The 19,798-nt window shown below is 32.8% G+C and overlaps 1 protein-coding gene and 1 long non-coding RNA gene across 4 annotated transcripts in view; one reads left to right on the forward strand and one right to left on the reverse strand.

Moving 5' to 3' along the window:
- The window catches only part of LOC124456577, a 31,063-nt gene extending 19,079 nt beyond the window's left edge, over positions 1 to 11,984 (forward strand). Inside the window, exons 3-4 of the long non-coding RNA XR_006952338.1 lie at positions 11,533 to 11,657; positions 11,892 to 11,984. This is a non-coding gene — a long non-coding RNA (uncharacterized LOC124456577). The remainder of the gene's footprint in view (positions 1 to 11,532; positions 11,658 to 11,891) is intronic.
- LOC124456576 overlaps positions 453 to 19,798 on the reverse strand; it is a 28,951-nt gene continuing 9,605 nt past the window's right edge. The window contains exons 1-5 of one of the 3 annotated variants that reach the window (XM_047006992.1): positions 18,093 to 18,150; positions 14,516 to 14,603; positions 13,367 to 13,459; positions 10,567 to 10,826; positions 453 to 1,462 (exon numbers count right to left, since the gene is read on the reverse strand). In XM_047006992.1, coding sequence (XP_046862948.1) covers positions 1,106 to 1,462; positions 10,567 to 10,826; positions 13,367 to 13,459; positions 14,516 to 14,603; positions 18,093 to 18,098 — 804 coding nt within the window. In that variant the 5' untranslated portion in view covers positions 18,099 to 18,150 and the 3' untranslated portion in view covers positions 453 to 1,105. Of the gene's footprint in view, positions 1,463 to 10,566; positions 10,827 to 13,366; positions 13,460 to 14,515; positions 14,604 to 18,092; positions 18,151 to 19,798 lie in introns of those variants that run through there. The other 2 variants (XM_047006993.1, XM_047006995.1) reach the window with 2 other exon arrangements.

Raw genomic sequence — 19,798 nt, forward strand, 5'->3', positions numbered from 1 at the left:
GAAATGAAAAATGATTTCACATTTTTTGGAATGAACCGAACTCTTCTAGATAAACCATTATTCTCATCACCATATACTACCTTATCTGTATAACTACCCCCAGTTCCTTTGTTACCGTAGTATAAAACAACTGTGAACAAAGAGTTTTTTGGAATATTAGGATCAAATGAAGAGGTACCCGAAAACTTTCTGTAGCTTTTTGGTAGTTGGTTACACTTAGCCTCAATATATATGCGAATGCCTGTAGTAAACAATATTGGATCCAATGTGTTTTGTCGATAAGCATTTATTAAAACAGTCGACCATATTTTATGAAGAGAGGGTTACCATTGAAAGGAGATGAGCTGTTTCTAACACTATTAAAACCAAAGAAATAGTGGAAAAATCTTCCAGTCCTGTACCAGGAAAATTGGGGAATTAGCACCATTTGTTTCAATCATTACATCATTTTCTATTATTGTTTTAAAACCAACTATTTTTGAAAAGTAGTTGACAGCAACAACATGTCCCCATTGCTTTTTTAAGTGAAATAGATTTATATTTTTCAAGCTAAGTTTTTTAACTTGAGTTACTTGCGCACTGAAGTAGCCAGTTAATTGCCGGTGATATTTTTTAAAGTCCAACTCCTTTACTGAGAACTGCGAACAAATTATTGCAGGCTTGTATCCATCAGGTATCCTGACAATAATTTTTGCAGACGTCCAGAATGGCATTTCATAATAAAGATAAGCCGTCCAGTCAAACGTTTTCATTCTATATGATTCTGCACCCATTAATTCACAGGTCATATTCCTTAGTCCTGTTGTTAAACTCTTCACTTCTCTTATGTAATCAAGACCAGTATTAAAAATTCCTGCCAATGGAATGTCCTTGACTTGTGGCTCTTTGTTGTCCCATGTCATGGTTATAAGAATTCGCATCCAATTTTGTGAGATTACAGTTTGGCCATTTAACATATCATAAACTCTAAGACGTAGTGAGTGAATTACGTAAGATCCGTTGTTAGCTTCAAATAAGACGATGTCTTCTCCCGGTTTAACTCTTCGACAAAATAGTGAACATTTTCTTCCTAATCCGGGAGCAAATTTTTCAGGATCATTTGCCATTATTGAAAGTGCATTTGTAAATCCTGTTGTGAAACATAGTCCTTGAAATGAGTTTTAATTTCTGTTCCTTGTGCCAATTTATTGGAAATAACCGAATGGTAGAAAACATTCTTACATAGTGCTCCCGTTGTGCGGCATACAAAAGATTCGTTCCACGCCGTGTTTGTTTCAATATGATCACTTCCTGGCCATCTTACTATAATGCGAAAACTTTTGGCATAAGATATTGGATGTGTTACGTACAAGCCAGCTCTGTTTCTTCCCTTATCATTTAGCCGCAAAAAAATCTTTGGAAATGGGTAATTAAATGACTTATTCACGAAGACTGGAATTTCAATTAACTCTTCACCATCTATCTACAAAGAAAACACGTTGTAAATGTAAAACATTACAGCCAAATAATATAGTTTGCTTGGAAACCACAAAAATATTAATACATGGACACATAATTCGTTTAAAAGTCATTTTAAATATTTATGAAGTAAAATTTTTCCTTACGATTTATTCGCTAAAAATATTTCGATTTTTCAATTTGCAAGCAGTTAATTTATCATTGTATTTTTTGTATTGAATTAATATTGAAAAAATTTCAATCCCAAAAGATGTTTTTGTGTTCAAAGGTTTTCATCGATATATTTGTTCAATGACGTTTATGTAGTTTGTAAGTCAACAAGCTAAACAAAATTTAATTAAAATGCTGAGAATGGTACTGATCGTGGAGTCATTTTAGCAAACATGGCGTTTAAAATATTTTTCACACTAAGTGTAAAGAGTCGCTCTGACGGCCTATACTGGGTCTGAAAAGACCAATTTTAAATCTATTTGCATGAAAATGGTTTCAAGAGTAATTAGTTTTTAATCGGCAAAAAAAGATAGGGAAACTTCTTTCAATTAGTACTTGTGGGACATTATTAACAAAACATTACAGTTCCCTTATTATAGCAGGAAAACTTTCTCCATTTAAGATTTTACATGTTCTAATTAACAAAGCTATTATGCATTGTGTCTAAAAATGAACATGAAGAATCATGCTCATATACTGATTTAGCTAGCTGCATAAATTTAACTGTATTTCAAAAGTATTCAAACGAGTTTTATACATTGACAGGCCTTATTCCTTTTTTATGTGGAGGCAATTTTGACCGTCCTAAATGCACCATTTATTCATTGAAGCAAAGGAATTGATTTTCGAAAAGAACCAATTACGCTTATTTTCTAAACATATATTCCTAAACAAAGAAGAATTTAGTTAAGAATTAAACATGAAATCAAAACTCCTGCGACGTCACTTCTATGTATTAACATAAATATTAATGAAGTAGAATATTTATGTAGCATGTATGCAGCCTGCACTTTTTAAATTTGAGGCATTAAACACAAGACCTCATAATAAATTTCAGAAAATTGGTGTGGTTTCAAACAGAACTATGAAATATATATTGTTACTGATGGACATAGTCGAAATAAAAAGATACAATTCGTTTACGTATAAAAAGAAGAATAGCATAAAGACTACCCAGATACTAAAGTGAAGAAGTTTGAAGGAATTTGCGCACCGCTTATGAACTTAACATTCAAAAAACATTTATTTCCTAAGAGAAAACAATGTCCGTCTTAGTCAGTTAGCTCTTTTTTTACTGACTTGCGAAAACGTAACTCAAAATTGTGATATTGGAGGCATGGGGTGGGGGGGGGGGGCAAACTTATTACATATCGCATTGTGTGTGGTATCAATAAGATCGGTAGAAATGGTGTGCGTATGTGGGAGAGGGGAATTCTTCAAAAGCAATGTCCAGCTTTTGGAAAAGTCTGCGACAATTTTATACGAAAAACATGGGTGTGTCTGAAGTCTACAAAAAATTTAAAACCAACGTATAATAAAATTAAAGATGATGAGTTGTTTGTCGGTACTGCTCATGCACTTCCGCCTAACAACAAATTACATGTTTAAAAGTCGGCAATCGAATGAATATGAAAGAAGTACAAAAGCGCAAGGTCGTATAACATTCCTATCTCAAGATTGGCTAGCATTCTGTAAAGGTGTAGGTGGACACCCTCACGCCGAAGCTAAGTGTAATGTGCTTCCACAAAAATTGTTTGACAAAATCACAGAAAGTGGTCAATAAATTCCTAAATCAAATAAAAATCTAACATCATATATTGGAGACACTATCCAAAGCATGAGACATGCAGTGATAAAATTTTTTTACAAAGACAAACAATTCAATCTTCTTTTCTATGTTGCAAAACATAATGGGAAGCCTATTTCCTGTCTACCCAATACCGAGCGTTTGTGTATGGTGAAGAGAACTGTAGATGTTAATCCTATTTCCATTACTGACAATACTATTAATAAATATTCCGATATTGGTTGTTTACCTATAAAGCATCAAATGAAAAGATGAAAAAGTTGTAAAGCCGAAGGTTGATTCGCTGCAACGTGTTCCTGTAACTATTAAAATGAAAATTAAAGAAGAATTAGATTGAATGCAGAAAATTGGTAAAATTAACCATCTACAAAAAGTAAAAAAATGATTTTTGCACATGGTAACAGGGGAAAAGACATCTTCTTAACGAAGCCAATCAACGAGAGTATTACCCTCTCTTTACTGTTAAAGAAGTCGTATCTAGGCTAATTTCGACCTACATATTTCTTAGTGCTCGATGGAGTGGATGCAGATTTTGGCAGACATACGCTGGATGATCCTTCAAGCTATCTTACGACATTTAATACGCCTTTTAGTCAATACAAATTTAATCTTCTTCCATTTGGTAAATCTTCATTAACCAAAAAATTACAAAGAGTTATGCATCAGCTGCTCAAAAGAATAGACAGTTAAGAACTTAATTAAGTACGATATAGTAGTGTGGAGTACCAGGCGTGATACAAACCAAACATTTACCTAAAAAGAGTAAACCTTCACCTTCCAGGGCCATTCGCCGATAGCCCAAGAGACGAAGAACAACTATAGAAGAAGATAATTTTGATAAAAAGATGGAATTTGTTTATCCGAAATCATAAGAATGTACAAAAAGTGAACTTGATCTATCCTATATGCCACCAACACAAACCGCTATAGAAAAAGGGCATTGGGTTGATCATCTTCCTCTATCTAATATGTCTGACAACGGGCCGCTTACTTTCAAATCTCCAGGATTTGAAGATTGCGTTGACTTGTCTAAAACGATGTTGGTAGTAAGAGCAAAAGTGACCAAAGCCAACGGGCAGAATCTTGATGCCGACGCCAAAGTTGGGCAGATGAATAATTTTTTACAAAGTTTGTCACACAAGCAAGAGAAAAATATGCCTATCGTGCGTACACGATATTTTTCTTATGTCGTCAGTTGTCGACACTGCTTTTAAAGTAAAGCTGGTAGAGGTGTATCTTAAAATTCGCAAAGTTATAGTGAATCCTAGTGCGTCTTTGGGTAACAAAGTTACTCTTTAAAAAAGGTCCAGCTATTTACCGCATACGTCACGTAGACTTCAAGAGTTTTATTATTCCTTCAGGAAACCCTTTGCTGCAAAAAGATAACCTTTAAATGGTCTCGCTCCTAAATCAATTGTCATTGGTCTTGTGGAAAGGGCAGAATTTAGCAGGGTTACAAAAACCCTTTCAATTTTGAACATTCCAACATATCATCGCTAGCTATTTCAGTGAATGGAGAATCTGCACCATATAAACCGATCAAGTTGTCCTTTGGCGACAATCCCAGATTTGTTGAAGTATTACTCTCGATCTTTACGAGCATCGATACGATACAGGCAATAAAATCCCAATTAGGATTATCCTAAGTGTTTTACTCTATTTGGAGCTGCTCTGACGCCTGATATGAGTAGCTCGTCGAGCCATTTTAATGGAAACCTTGCTATTGACCTACAGTTCTCAGCACCGCCAACTGATACAGTTTGTCTTGTTTGCTATGGAGATTTTGAGTATATAATACGCATAAACTCCGAAAGAAACTTCACTCATGACTATATTGGCTAAATGAACAACTTGCAAATTTTGACTGCATTAAGATCCGACCCTGTTGCGAGCAAGAAATTCTCGGTTCCTGCCGATTGTCGTCCCAAAAAAAAATCAGCAGTTACCCAATAGATTTTGCCGCAAACACAGATATCAGTGGAAAACCAGGAACACATTGGGTGGCTTTTTACTTTGAGGAAACAGCAGCATTTTTTGATAGCTATGGATAGCCACCTGAAAAATGTCGTACGTTTTTCGGGATTCTTTGAAACATTAATTGGAATTTTAATAAACGTGAATTACAAAGTATTTGGACAGATGTATGTGGACAGTATTGCGTATTTCACCTCAGCCAAAGAGTTCGAGTGCATAGTATGAATAAAATTGTACACACCTTTAATTGATATACTATTTTAAACGACAGCAAGGTATCGCGTTTTGTAAGCGAACATTTTCTTATTAAAATGTAGCTAGTAATAACAACAATCAGTCATGCATTATCTAAAATGTAAATTGAATAAAACGTTTTATTGTGACTTAATTTTTTGTGAGTGTTTACATTATCCTAATAAATGTAACAATACTCAGGAGATTAGTAACAAATGTAGCATTAATTAAAAAATGATCAATTACATCCTAAGTTAATAGGTCAACAAGCGGAAATGAGTTTTTTAGGTTTAAATGAAGCTTTTGGTGTTGTTGAAGTTGAAAGACTACGCGTTTCTTCTTCGCTCGATAAACTTTGGGCTTCGTTGCATCTTGTTTCATTTTGAATCAGATCCCGAGGAATGTTTATTTTCGACAATATACGAAAAAATTATTTGGAACCTCTTGGTTTGGAATTCCTTCTTCTTCTCAGAGCGTCTCCAACTAAGTCGGATATGTTTGATTGAGAAATAGTGATACCATCAAGTTTCATTTGTCCATATGCATCCCTTGCAATAACATCAGGTGCGTTGTAAGACAATGCATTATAGCTGTCGCACAGTCACGCACTGTCTTTGGAACATTTTCAACAATTGTGGAGTCAGCTAAACTCTGTCCTTCGTCCCTTTTTACAGTTTCCTTTTCTTTGCCATCGACTGCATCCGTTACCCGTACCATAGGTATTCCACTATCTTTTTGTTGTTTTAAGTGAGGAATTGTTCAAAGTTGATATTGAAAAATTTTGCTTTTAAGAACACGAGAATGTAAGCAATTTTTATGTAAGATATTCATTGTAATGAGCGAAGTTTCTAGTTTTTACTTTTGTTGTAAGCTTGTGCATGTTATGAACTTCTTTAGGCACTGAAATCATACGTCTGGCACGCTTCATTTTGTCAGCAAACATCCTAGCACATTTAAAAAAAGGTGGTAGTAACGCAGTCAGTACATTTCCACCCTTCTGATTGAAAAGATTTTTCTTTGTTATTCGAGACATGATGCTCAAATGAATCCTCTTGTGGTCCTTTATCGTTTAAGTACATAGGCAATATGCTTTCATCCTAGTAAAATGTTTGTTCTAACACGCATATTATCAGGTGTTAATGCATATCCAGCACAAGATAGTCATAAGGGCGGCACGTGGTGTCTTGGAATGTCTCCAAAAGATAGTTGGATTTTTTCCTGTACATTTGACGTCCAACGTTGAAATACCCAAACAATCTCTTGGGTTTTTAAAAATGTTCATGTAACGAGATTTAAGACTAATCGTTCTTCACTGTTTACCAGGAGGGAATAGATTTTGTGTTAAAAACATAATTCACTGTTTACCAGGAAGGAATAGATTTTGTGTTAAAAACATAACGGATATTCCACGATGATGCGAACTGCGGTAAATATATCAGACATTCGTTGATCGTTTGAACACTATGACATCGAAACGATTTCTCACAAGCTAATGCAAATCAGTCCCCTTTGACCAACGTGACATTTTGTGCGCATAAAAACGAGATAGTGAACGACAAATTTTGAAGCAATCGGCATACTGATGCTTTTCCCTGAAACTTTGACAAAATCATTACGATTGCAAGTTTTACAAATGCTAAAACATAAATGGTTTAAAGTAGTGTTAAAATACAGAAAACATTTTTGGAAGTCTTTTATTACGCTAAGATTTTATAACTTTGGATATTTTTAGACGGTGATCTATAGCGGTTAAGGATTAACCATGCCACACTGAAAAGACGGAGATTACCGACGGTACTTTTAACGGCATATTAATTGAAACACTGCACAGATACTAGCCAGCAACAGCCAAAGCTTAAATTTTCATTTTGTTAAAAAAGACGAAGTTCCGCTTACGCCTTCATCCACCAAAATCTTGTGTTTCTTTAAAAGAACTGCTTGAACGGCCACGTCTTTCATGGTTGCCATGTTGCTTTAGTGCTGTCAAAGTGTACAAAACTCGAAAGTGCATCGATTCTCTAATTTCAAAATGCCGGGCAATTGCTACATGCACCAGAATAAACACCAGTTAGGACTTAAACAGTATTGAGCAAGTTCTTTCTGGCACAATAGACCAGCACGTGCACCTGATTGTTCTGTTTCTTTCCAACTATTCATTAAGCAAAACTAATTAAAAATTTACGACTTTCGATATTTTTAGACGGTGATCTATAACGGTTCCCTATTCTTGATAAGGATTAACCATTATGCCTTGAAGCGAGGGAGAATTGCCGATAATATTTTTGACAGCATTTTTAACTATCGAATGTTGTTGAATTATAGTTCTATGTTTTACGAAGATTTGTTCAAAATTTTACGTTGTGGTAATTTTTATTTTTATCTTCAGAGCCTTTATGACAAGCTTCATTACCTATTTAATGACTGATTAATAAAGTAAAGATTTATAAATCTAATTCAAAAAGTTCATTGTTTCGTTTTTCATTTGGTTTTTTTTTTGCTCCGTCCTTGTATGTATATACTTGATCAATTCTAGCCCGTTTACTTAGGACTAAGGGCACTTAAAGTATTGAAGAACGATTCATTAAATCTTCTTCATAAATTTTCAATACGGCATTATTAATGTAAAATAATATTCTTTCATTGTTCGCCATCATCAAACAATCATGGCGTCCTTGCGAAGGGTGATTAACACTGCAGCCGTAACAGTCTTTAGCAACAAGGCTGGATATTATGAACTCTATTTCTTGGCATAACACTTCAACAATTTATCTTGTATAATTTTTGACGTTTCCCTTAAGTTTGTTACTCTTCGTCAATATCAAATGTTTCCTTAAATTTTTTTGCTAACTAAATGTCAACTTTTAAAGCTATTTTTATTGTAAGAAGAAAACTAGTCACTTTATAAAATCGTAACCTCTTTTCTATATCGGCAAAAAATGATATAATACTTGTATGTTTTAGCAGTAACAAGCAATCTTTCCCTTCAATTAATCCATGCCTCATTTCCCATTCATCAAATAAACCAGTCAAAAGCATTCTTAGTCGGTTTCCAGTTGACACGCGGCGTCCGGTGGACTTTGAAAGACTTGAAACTATTTGACACAGGTAAGAGCTCCGTGAAAAATGCTGATGTCGGCGGTTCTATACCTGTACCCTGTCTACTGATTAGGTATGTTTTATCTCGACTGTCTAATGGAAACCAGTGGTGTTACATTTTATCGATTCAACATGAAAAAGAAACCCATCCATACAATGAAATCATACTAAAATAAAGCAGAGATTAGCATGGAATCCTCACATTTTCTAACAAATCAATTGGGCTCAATCATTAAATTTTGCTCTCGTTTGAGGTGAATTTTCAAAAAATTGTCTGATAAAAGTACTTCTTCGAATAAATACCCAAACATTCATAACAGAAAAAAAAATTAATTTTTTGTTTTCAAGGTGTCAAACTAACAACTTTATTGATGCTTATTTAAAACAACGAGGAGGCATTACATTATCATGGATAATAGTGCTCTTTAAGCACCACCAAATCTGAAATAGTGCCACTTTTGCTTTTACATACAAGCATGTTTTATTACCACTAATAATAGTGTTGGATTTTCTTAGCGAGGGTGCTTAATTAACACTAAATGTGTAAAACATCATTTGAGTGGGTTCAAAATTCATGCAAACTACATGTAAAAAATAATGATTCTTATAACGTAATACATAAAGTAAAATTGATATAGATAACAGTTGCTCAATGTCTGGGAAATTAAACATACAAATTTTTAACTTTTAAACATTTCATTAAAGTCGTTGCAGAAGATTTGCCAAGCAGAAACCGAATTTTTAATTTGAACATGATATTCAAAGATAAGACTTCTAATGAGCCGTTCCAAAAGCCCAATACGAAGAATGGGTTACCCTCTACGTCTTTAATAGGCTAATATCTTTATCTCCTAGCTTAAACGTTGGGTCGATGATTATTTATCGTCGTCGATATTAAACGCTACGTCGATGATCGTTTTCTAATTTTCCGATAATTGGATAAGTATCTATCTTACCTGATTAAATCACGAATATACTTTTATTTCTTTATCATCCTGTCATTAGAAACATGGCACACTTCCATTTCCTTATTAATCGCACTCTTTACAATTGCCTTAACATATTTCTAACTATCAATACATTTGTCCAACTGAACTCCCCTGTTGATTACGATTTTTTTTCTTCTGAACACGACTCTTCTATACTGCTTACCTATTTTCTACACTTTCCCAGGAGAATAAATGCACACAACCTATTTAAACCTTCACACATGACGTATTTTTACACTCATCTATATTTAATTTATGTAAAGTCGAAAAGCATGCAACAATATCACGTTTCAAATTTTTTCTCCAGAGAAAATATTTCTATTTAAATAACGGAGTACATAACTACCAAAGTAAATAATGAAATAAAGTCGTTTAGTACAGCTTTTGCGTAAATTAAACATTTCCAAAGCCACTCGGCTAAATAGCCTCCAGTGTTATTATATTCTATGTCTCCAAGGGAAGGAAACTCATTAAATGTTGTGGGATTTAAAGCTGAACTCAACTTGTTTACTCAACATATATTCAACATTGTCGACTCAACGTGTTTAGAGAATTTGGACACTCTGTTAAGTGGTGTTGAGAGGTATTAAGAGGTGTTCAGCGGCGTTCGGTGTTGTTGAGAGAGGTTTGAAGTTGTTCATTATATTCAGTAATCATTGGATGTACTTGCATTTTAACGATGAATAGGCTCTATATTTTGTGGCCCAGATTAATATCTGCAAGCAGGCCAATTGATTCAATATTTAGCGTTATTTATTGGCTGTCGCTTGTTGCAAACAAAAATATTCCAAAAAAGGATGGATTTCATAAAGAGAACAATACATGTTCTTTAACTTACATCGAGCAACAAACATTTGACGCTCACATAATGGTGTTTTTTTATTTCGACGACATGAAATACTTAATAATGTTTTTTATTTTGACGCATTATACTGAATTCATTAGAAATTTTACTTCGAGTTTACTTTTAAAGTACTTGTATTAGCCAATTTGATTGGAAGGTATTTTTATTCTTACCTCAAAGAAAACATGGTCATTTTTTTCTAGTTTGTGAATCATTGCCAAACGTTGAAATACACCAGAACCATAATCCTCGAACAAAACAAGCCCTCCTTTTGCAAATTCAACTGCATTGGAAAAGTCCCCATTTTTTCCATTAGGGTTAAAACTTGTCATCTCCTTATAGCTGTAGCAAAATTTTCGTTGCGTGAGATAACTAAAGTCAAACCTCCATGTGAGGTTGCTTGATAAGTCCCCATCAAAAATACTGCCAAAATCTGTAATTTAAACATTAATAAAAAACACTTTCTATCAAAAGTTAACTTGATTATAGGAACAGGAAAGTTGTTTTGAGTTCTTTTCAGGGTTAGGAGATTGATTACTAAATGCCAAATGGTAGAAGTCTTAACATCGAGCACTTAGCGACCTAGACCAAAGGAAAAGCGTATTTGTTCACCCAAAACTTTCAGTCATGCATGCTTGTCAGTAAATAATGTTTTTATTACATACAAATTATAAAAGAGAAAAGTTTAAAAATACATAAATATCTGTTATCATTATTTTCTGCAAAAACAAATATATAATTAATGTTCCGTATCTTTTGGAAAACTTTGCTAAACTTTTTTGTTAGTTTCAAATGCTTATAAATTGTCGGCGGAAGGATGCATTTTTACGTGATGTTGAACGTGAGTTTTATAGTTAACCAGTTGATATCGTATTAGATCGCTTTTAGCTACGGAAGTTGTTTTCAACTTCTTCATCACACATCAAAATTTGGCAATTGCAGTAGGAAAAGAAATTTTGGCAAATAAAAACACCATTTGAAAGTAATTACCTTGTGAGAATGTAGCCCAAAAAACAGAAGAATCAATATCTGCTATACGCACAGAAAGTCAAAATAAGCATTAAAAAGACATTAAAATTTAAAAACCACAACAAACAACCAGGGTAAAAATTTGGCTTCTCTTTTCTTGTTTATCACAGGTTTGTTGCAAATAAAAGAGCGTGTCGACTAGAAATTATGACATCTGTGGAAAGTTTGAGTTTAAGCCCAAAATGATTTAAAGTTGAATTCCTTAAAGGGAGAAGGAAGAGCAATGGAACACAGGGTGGTGTATTTTGATCTTTAGTTTTTTAAAAGTTTTTGCTTTTCTTCTTTCCCATTAAGTCTGTGTGACGTTTAAAGTTTTTAAGTTTTCATTGTAAAGTTTATTGTGTGTCTCTACAGAAGAATTAAACAAAATTAAGCTAATTTTTAGTTTTTTTCATAATTCTGTCCCGTTGAAACTCAAGAATGATGTCCAAATTATGTCTTTATCATTAACCGTTCTACTTATTTTTAGTGATTGGGCTGTAATTAATGTTATACATGTAAAGTTGGTATGATGCTTTCTTTAACGCTCTCAATGCCTTGTCGTATAGCAAGATCAAAGAAAAGATCAAATTCAAAAGACAAAAAAAAAGAGAAATAAAGCGTTAATCTATCATTGACAAGCATGTAATACCACAATAAAGCTCCAAACCTTAATCAAACCAAAATTTCTATGTTTTCCTCGTAATATTTATTATAACAAAAAAGAACAATAAACAAGACAAACTGTTTAAAAAAATAGAAATACATATAAATGAATACGAGTCAAAAGCAAATTTATTCGTTGGTATAGTAAACGACATCTTATGCATTGCAGAACGTATTTTTATGAAAAATGGTTGACAGCATAAAGTATTTAAACCAACAGGGGTTTTAATGATATTTGAAATACGTTCATTTACCTGTTTCATATACTTATATGAGCGTTCCAACCTATTGTTTATTTTATACCGGTATATAACACTTTATCTCATTTAAGCAACTTGATAAGTAGCATTCTTCCCTTTAGTCTTAAGAATAACGTAGTCGTCGAATAAAGCAAAATGAAAAAAGGAACTTTGAACATTCGTACGTAAAATACTATATTGTTGCCTTGTAACTTAATTTTTTTGCCCCTGAAACAAGATTCTCGACATATATGTCCGAATTTTTGCAGTATCAAAATTGCGACCTTATACAACACAGATTAAGACAATTCAAACAAGGAAATTTGTCAGTAGAGAATTAGATTTCTATATTAGAAATCAGCAGCTGCATTCCAACAATTTCGCAAATGTTATTTAAAGACTTGGAACTTTAAAGCTCTAAAATTTTATAGGATTTTTAACAACTTTTTTATCAACTAAACGGAAAAAAGGTTATACTATTGAAAATAAGAATGGATTTCATGAAAGTTTTCCTTTACAATCAGTGAAATTATAGTTCATTAAAAAAAAACTTTATTCCTTTGTAGACAGTTATATGAATTTCAAAAAAGCCTAGTGATGAGCAGAAGCATAAAGCTGAATACATTTTACAATCATTTTCGAAAGACCTCGTTGTACTACAAACTTTCAGGCATCACCAATTACATATTATATTTTTCAGAAACATCCTCATGGGGGGAGGGGGAGAGGAGGTGAAATTGAACAGTTTTTGACATCTGTTTTTGTTTTTGAATCCTCTTTCATAGTCATATTATCCTTTAAATGCCATGGTACATTTTGCAAAACGTTACTCAAAAGACAAAAAAAAATACAAAAAAGATGATCCAGTGTTTTCAAAATTAGACTGCAGTAGCTCAATTGATTGTTAAAGCTATAAAATGTCATAAGCAAGCTACTGCTTATGAATTTAAAATTCTAATCAAACCTCTGTAAAAACATTAAAAATTCAAATATTTTTAAAAATGGGCTGTTATAATTTATTGTTCTTTTCACTACAACCAATGCTATATAAAATTCTTACTTTCTATGATTTGCAGCGTTTGAGGTGCAATCTGTGAGAAGAGTTTCTCTGCCCACATTTTTAGTTTTGGCTGTTGTCCATATGATGAATAATCTAGAAGATTAATATTGCACTTTTTATTTTAGTTCATGAAGAAAAATCAGAAGAAAATAATGCATACGTAGCACCAACAAGGACAGGTGAAGTTAAGTACAAAAATGATAAGAGCTACAAATGCGCTAACAAATGAATACACGTAAGTGCTTAATAAGTTTGAGTAGAATAGTAGATGCCCCAAAATAGTCACTCGAAAATGCTCTTTGCATTTGTGAGGTGAGCAAGAATGGCACATCTTTTCTTCTTTTAGAATGATTTAAGAGTAGATTATAATAAGTTGTTGAATGTTGTTTTGTTGTGTATGAAAACATTGCAGGTCATAAAAAAGGTTTGACCAAGTTGTAATTTTAGGTTGCAACAAGCTTAAGCATCTCACAAACACTTTTTGTCCAAAGAGAATATTTTAAAAAACACCAAGTACCTGCTATTGAGTGAAAATGGTGATTTAATGAGATAAAAGGTAGTTTTGTTAGTTTTTGTAATAACAAAAAAATATATTATATGGTTTTGCTTTTTTACACCATATGCATATATTATATTGTTAGCCACATTGTTATATATAATAGTTTGGGATGAAATGGTATCAAAAATAATTATTATGTTGTGCATTCTTAGAGTTTTTTAGCCTTGAATTCTCGTTATTTGTCTTTGTTTGTTTTGTTAATGTGTTAGAAGTAATTTTATTTATGAAAAGCCGCTGTACCATCCTGCCTATTTTGATTAGTACCCCTCTCCATATTTACACCCTAGAATGAAAAGGTAAAGTGGCATTATTTTTGTTTCCTTACAACTTCAATGTCATTTCTTAAACTTCTGTTGTTAAAATAGTTCTATTATTTCTCTTATTTAAGACAAACATATCACAATATTCACTATTTTGCTATTAGCATAACAATTACTCTATGGTAATATAATTGACATTATAAAGAACTTATAAAAGCGGTTGCTAAAATAAATTTTGAAAGTAATTACGTGTAAACTAAATGTATACAACCTCAAATTTCAAAGAAACTTTTTAAATATTGGAAAAATACTACCTACATCAAGTATTACCTTTAGTGTTTAAATACCCTGTGTACAAACATAATTGAATCAATATACTTGAAACCAGAACAATAAAAATCAGCATTTTTAAATTTTTCTAGATAAGAAAAAATTCTGTGATTAGTATTCGAGGAAAATGCTGCACATACAATCAACTGTAAATAGTGATGTAATTTTTTTACTTTGTACACGGAAGTACAATAAATAATAATTCGAAGTAAATCAATCAAGTGCACATGTTTTAATATGGAAAATTAATCTAAGAAGTGTACAAAATGAAGTGTGAACAACAAAATCAGATAATTTTGTATAGGTGGGATGAACTAAAAAAAATGTGGTATATCTAGAGAATAGCTGAAAAAATGTTTTTCCTGAATAGTTAGCCAGAATCTCTACATATAAAATGCAAAGTTTCCTTTGGGTTTATTAACATTAACAAAATTAAAATAATTTACAGTAATACATAATAAAATAAAAAAAATTTTCTAGGGAATAAACACTCAAAACCGCATTGCATTATAAAAGGCAACTTGCCAGGTTTCGCTACCATTTTGCTGACACACAAAAAGCACATATTGTGGGAACTAAAAATAAATCTTAGTTTCCTGACAGGAAAAATCGTGTAAGAAAAGCTTGTGCTTGACTATTTCGTTACAGAGCCCTCTATTTGTAAAAGTTGGGACATGTTTTGCTTCTTGTTTGCAAATGTTGATTGGACAACATCCGTCATTTGATTAATTTCCGCCTATTTCGTTCTTACGTTTGAAATTTGAATTAATGTTTATATGGCGATTACAGCAAGTTTGCTTGTATTATGAGAAAACATTTGATTTTCTGGAGATATGGGCTATAATAATTAATTATTTTATAGCTAGTTCATATGACAACATATCGATAGAATCATGGAATCGGGAAGCATGAAAGAAATAGCTTTACCATAGATTGGACTGCGCGCAGTGACTATTTTCTCAAACTGCTCTTGACATAAAGATTCATTGACGATGATTGTTTTCGACTCAACTCTTTTATAAGCTAGATTAAAAATTGGATCAGACTCATATGTAATATCAAAGTCTGTACAAACAGTAACAATTGCAACAAACAAGACAGTTCTTAAACAACAGAATTCTTTTATATTGAACAAAATAAGTTCATTTTGAACATATGCCTCACCAAATAGAAGCCTATATCATTCTGCATTTGAATTACACTTCAACTATAATCGCAGTTTCACAAGCAATAAAGAAATAAGCAACTTCACATTTGATTAATAGATTATTAAAGAACTATTGCATAATAACAAATATCTTAAGTCATAATCTTCCAGCAAAACCATTGTAATCTGTGTGCATTAAATTTTTATGCTTGGAGCACATTGCAAAATATGTAATACCTAAGCAAAATTTCATGACTACAGTGCTTCAAAACAAAGCCTTGTCCAGCCATGGATAACACTAACAATTCCAAGCACAGTTTAATTTAAAATAAATTATAGCAGTTCAATTGTAAATTCAAATTACTTTTAGTTTTAGAATTACGTTATTATTCTAGAATTTTTACAGAATACATTTTTACCAGTTAAGTTGCTTCTACGGTTTCGAAATGTAAATATAACCAAAAATAAGCTGCAGTGATTTATTTTGACTTACTTTATACCTGCCAAAGCATTCATTCAGATCTGAGGTATAGTTACGCGTTTTCCTGATCAAGAATATGCATTCGAAATAACTAGTATTTTCTTCATCGCACGTTAATTATAAGCAATGAAAACAAATATACTGGTGCTGTTGTTGAAAACTGCCAGAATATACGTTCGGAGACGTAAAAAAAACCCTAAATTGGGTCACTAAGAGTTTCAAAGCACGAACTAGTCAAGCGCGAATGTAGCTCAAATCCATAAAATTGAGTTTTGTTTGCAGTAATTATTCACAAAAACGCCAAAGGCTTCATTGCCGATTATGATATATTTAAAATTTCCATTAAAAAATGCGGAATTGCTGGTCATTTAGGTCATTTAGCCAATATCACACAAACTCAATATTATTTCGTATTGTAAGTAGGATCGAAAACGGCGGCTCCGCGCTCGCGCCAGACCCGTTGTCCCAACTTTTATAAATAGAGGGCTCTAGTACGAAAGCTATTTATGGTAGGAAATTTAACTAGTCTTCATTACAAACCCTGATTTTAAGAATTAAATTTTTCTAAAGAAATGAGGTATACGTGCAATACCCAAATAAGTTGGCATGAGTGATTCCATGTATGGAATTTTACTTTTTAAATGTTTTCGCAGTAAGAGAACAAGCCTAAAACCATTGGTTTAGTAGTTCTTTTCCACCAATATAACAATTATCCTTATCATGCATCCCTAGAAATTTATGTCTTTTACACATGTGTCTATTAAATTCTTGAAAAAAATACTATTAGTTCCTTTGAACACTTATAAAAGATTTCTCATGATGTTTTCACATAAAAAGTTTGTGTCAAAAACGAAAAAAATCAAATATTAAATCCTTTCAAAATTTCTAATGTAACAACGCAATAACAGAAGATTTTCATCAAAAATACGTGCATAAGCTAATTAACTTGATTTCCAAAATTTTGCTGCGATTTACGTCTGTGAACGACTGAAAATCAAACATATATTGAATTCCATCTCACTCTTTTTTTACCAAACATTTGTATTTCGTAAAAATAACTGTTTTTTACTCGTCCCTTTGAAGAAAATAAACTATTTGAACGTGAACTATAAATTTTTACGTCCACGACTCCTGTCTCAAAAAGGCTAAGCCGAAATATTTTGACAACAAACGTCGTCCTCGACCCAGTTCTCCTCAACATTTAGACGTCTTAGTTGACGTCGCGTTGCGTTTGCTAAAGCTGTCTAATATGTTGGAGAACATTGTTGTGTTTTAATATTTCCAGATCATTTGAAGGAGGTTGCAGAAGTCTCGAAGTTTCGTTGATTCAATATAGCAATGCGTCCATTTAGGAGTTAGAGAAAATGTGTAAGACTTCTGCTTGCTTCTGAAAATCTGGATTTGAATAAAGTAACATAAGCGTATATTTATCTGAAGCAAAGTTTGCAATTATAACGCAAACACTCAGCTTGACATGACATTTGACATGACATTTAGTATGTCTTTCCTTTCTGTGTGGTGGAAAAGCAATATTGACTTTGTAGAACATGGATTGAAAATTATCGAGAGACTACCAAAGAAAGTTAAAACGTCTTTAGGTTCTAAAAGATTCTACTACCAGTACTACTCTATAAAAAACTCTGACATTAATTTAGAATTTTTCGAAAGGGCATGTTGATTTCAATATTTTGTTGTTAACATTTATTAATCAAATCCAAATTGTTCTAAAAGCATTAACAGAACATTTATAGATTTTGTTACAAAACCCTTGTGACCAGAGTTAGACATAAGAAAACACAAGAGAATGTTATTTCCAGCATATTTTTTCAACCTTAATACTTTCAACTACAATCTATGTAAACATTATAGCAACAAAAGTACAATCCTTTTAATATATAATACATAAAATGGAATAGTCAATGCTGTCTGTAGCAGTAAAAAGTATGTACCTTCATTATAGATTCAGGACTTTAGCTTCTGTTGGTATGTAGCTACTTGTGTCATAAAAAGAGAAACCATAACATCTAGGCAGGTTGCTAAGTCCCATCCTTTCGCAAAACTTGCACAATTATGTTGCCGTTTGACTTCATTGCTCACATAAAATGATAAATTTCCTGCACAAAATAAGTTTCTTTGTTAAGAATAATTGATTTGCTTATAGACGTTAAAGCATCATAAGGCTTAGTTGTAGATATTTGTGGATCGTAGAGTGAATATTTGGAACCTTGAAGATGCAAAAGCATAAGTTCTTCGTTGCTATTTTCATACTGAAATGAGTAAGACACTGTGCTTTTAAGAAAAACTCGTGTGACTTTTCATTGGGAGGAACTAAGCACTCTTCATCGTTGTTTACGTACTTAAAGAATTCCCCATGGATATAGTTCTCAACTGTGACAGGCATGTTCTCAAGTACTGAATAAAACACTTTCCGAAATAAAATGGTTTCCCGGGGATTCCTCCAGACATTTGATGCAAAGCGTCGAGTTATGTTTCGAGCAACGCTTTGCATTTGCACTGGTTTTCGGGTATGCGCTTCAACACTTATTTTCAATATACCCTGAACAGTTTCAATGGAGCTTTCCTAATACTTTTTCACTACCTAATCGCCTTTAAAAGAAGATGAGACATCACTGCATTTTTCGTGGAACGGATCGTGAAATCCTTCACTTGCATTTTTTTTTTCTTCTATTTCCATTGATATTGAAGAGCTGTATGGTGACCACGAACATCTTTGAATATCAAAGGATTCTAATTGTAAAACTGCTGTTTTTGAAGTCGAACTAGATTTCCAGTTGTTATTAAATCGCGTATTGCCAATGACTTGGGGTAAACACAAGATGTTGTATCGACATTTTGAGCTTTTCTTAAAGATATGGCAGGCACCAATATTATTTATTTCTTCATTTGTTTCCAGACAATGGCATGGCACAAGGCCTAATCCAAATGACCCTGAGTCTATTGGCTGTAAAATCGCACCAAAAACTTTATTTCGTCTAGTGTCTTCATTTTAGTGCACAATCGACCTCTCTTTATTTGCTCTAATTTGTTCCATTTTATTTCAAGTTGGACCTCTGTCCGATGCCAAAATGTCGAATGAACATTGTTGGGCTTTGTAAAATTGTTCAAAGCAGTGGCTTATCTGGCAAAAAAATTTGTAATGCTATTGCATACAGAGCCACGCCCTATGCACCTAATAAATTCACCCATAGTAAATTTAAGGTAACTTTTTGTTTTATGACTGTACACAGGACAATGAATGGCATTATGTTAAAGGAGAAATGTCAGTATTAGCAAAACTGACCTCAAAACTTTTAACTTCACAATGAAGCCATAAACTACCGATCAACATCTACACACATTTTAATTGCTTTTAGTCCACAACTTCATTTGATATATTGACATAAAATCGTTTCCATAAAAATCAGCATTTAGATATGACAAGACCATTAAAAAGTGCAATTCCATATAAAAGTTGATGAAGCGTAAATAATTTTTTTGCTAAGTTTGTAACGAACCAGGCCTTCTATGCTGGAAGCCCTTAACGTATATTTCTCTGCGACTTTCCCAGACATGCTGACGAGCTCCGACATTGAGCGAAACGGTCATAAATCCACGATTTATGATAAAGAATGTTGGGTTATTTCAATTATAAATG

The sequence above is a fragment of the Xenia sp. Carnegie-2017 genome, unplaced genomic scaffold, assembly GCF_021976095.1.
Source record: "Xenia sp. Carnegie-2017 unplaced genomic scaffold, XeniaSp_v1 HiC_scaffold_56, whole genome shotgun sequence".
Taxonomy (NCBI): domain Eukaryota; kingdom Metazoa; phylum Cnidaria; class Anthozoa; order Malacalcyonacea; family Xeniidae; genus Xenia; species Xenia sp. Carnegie-2017.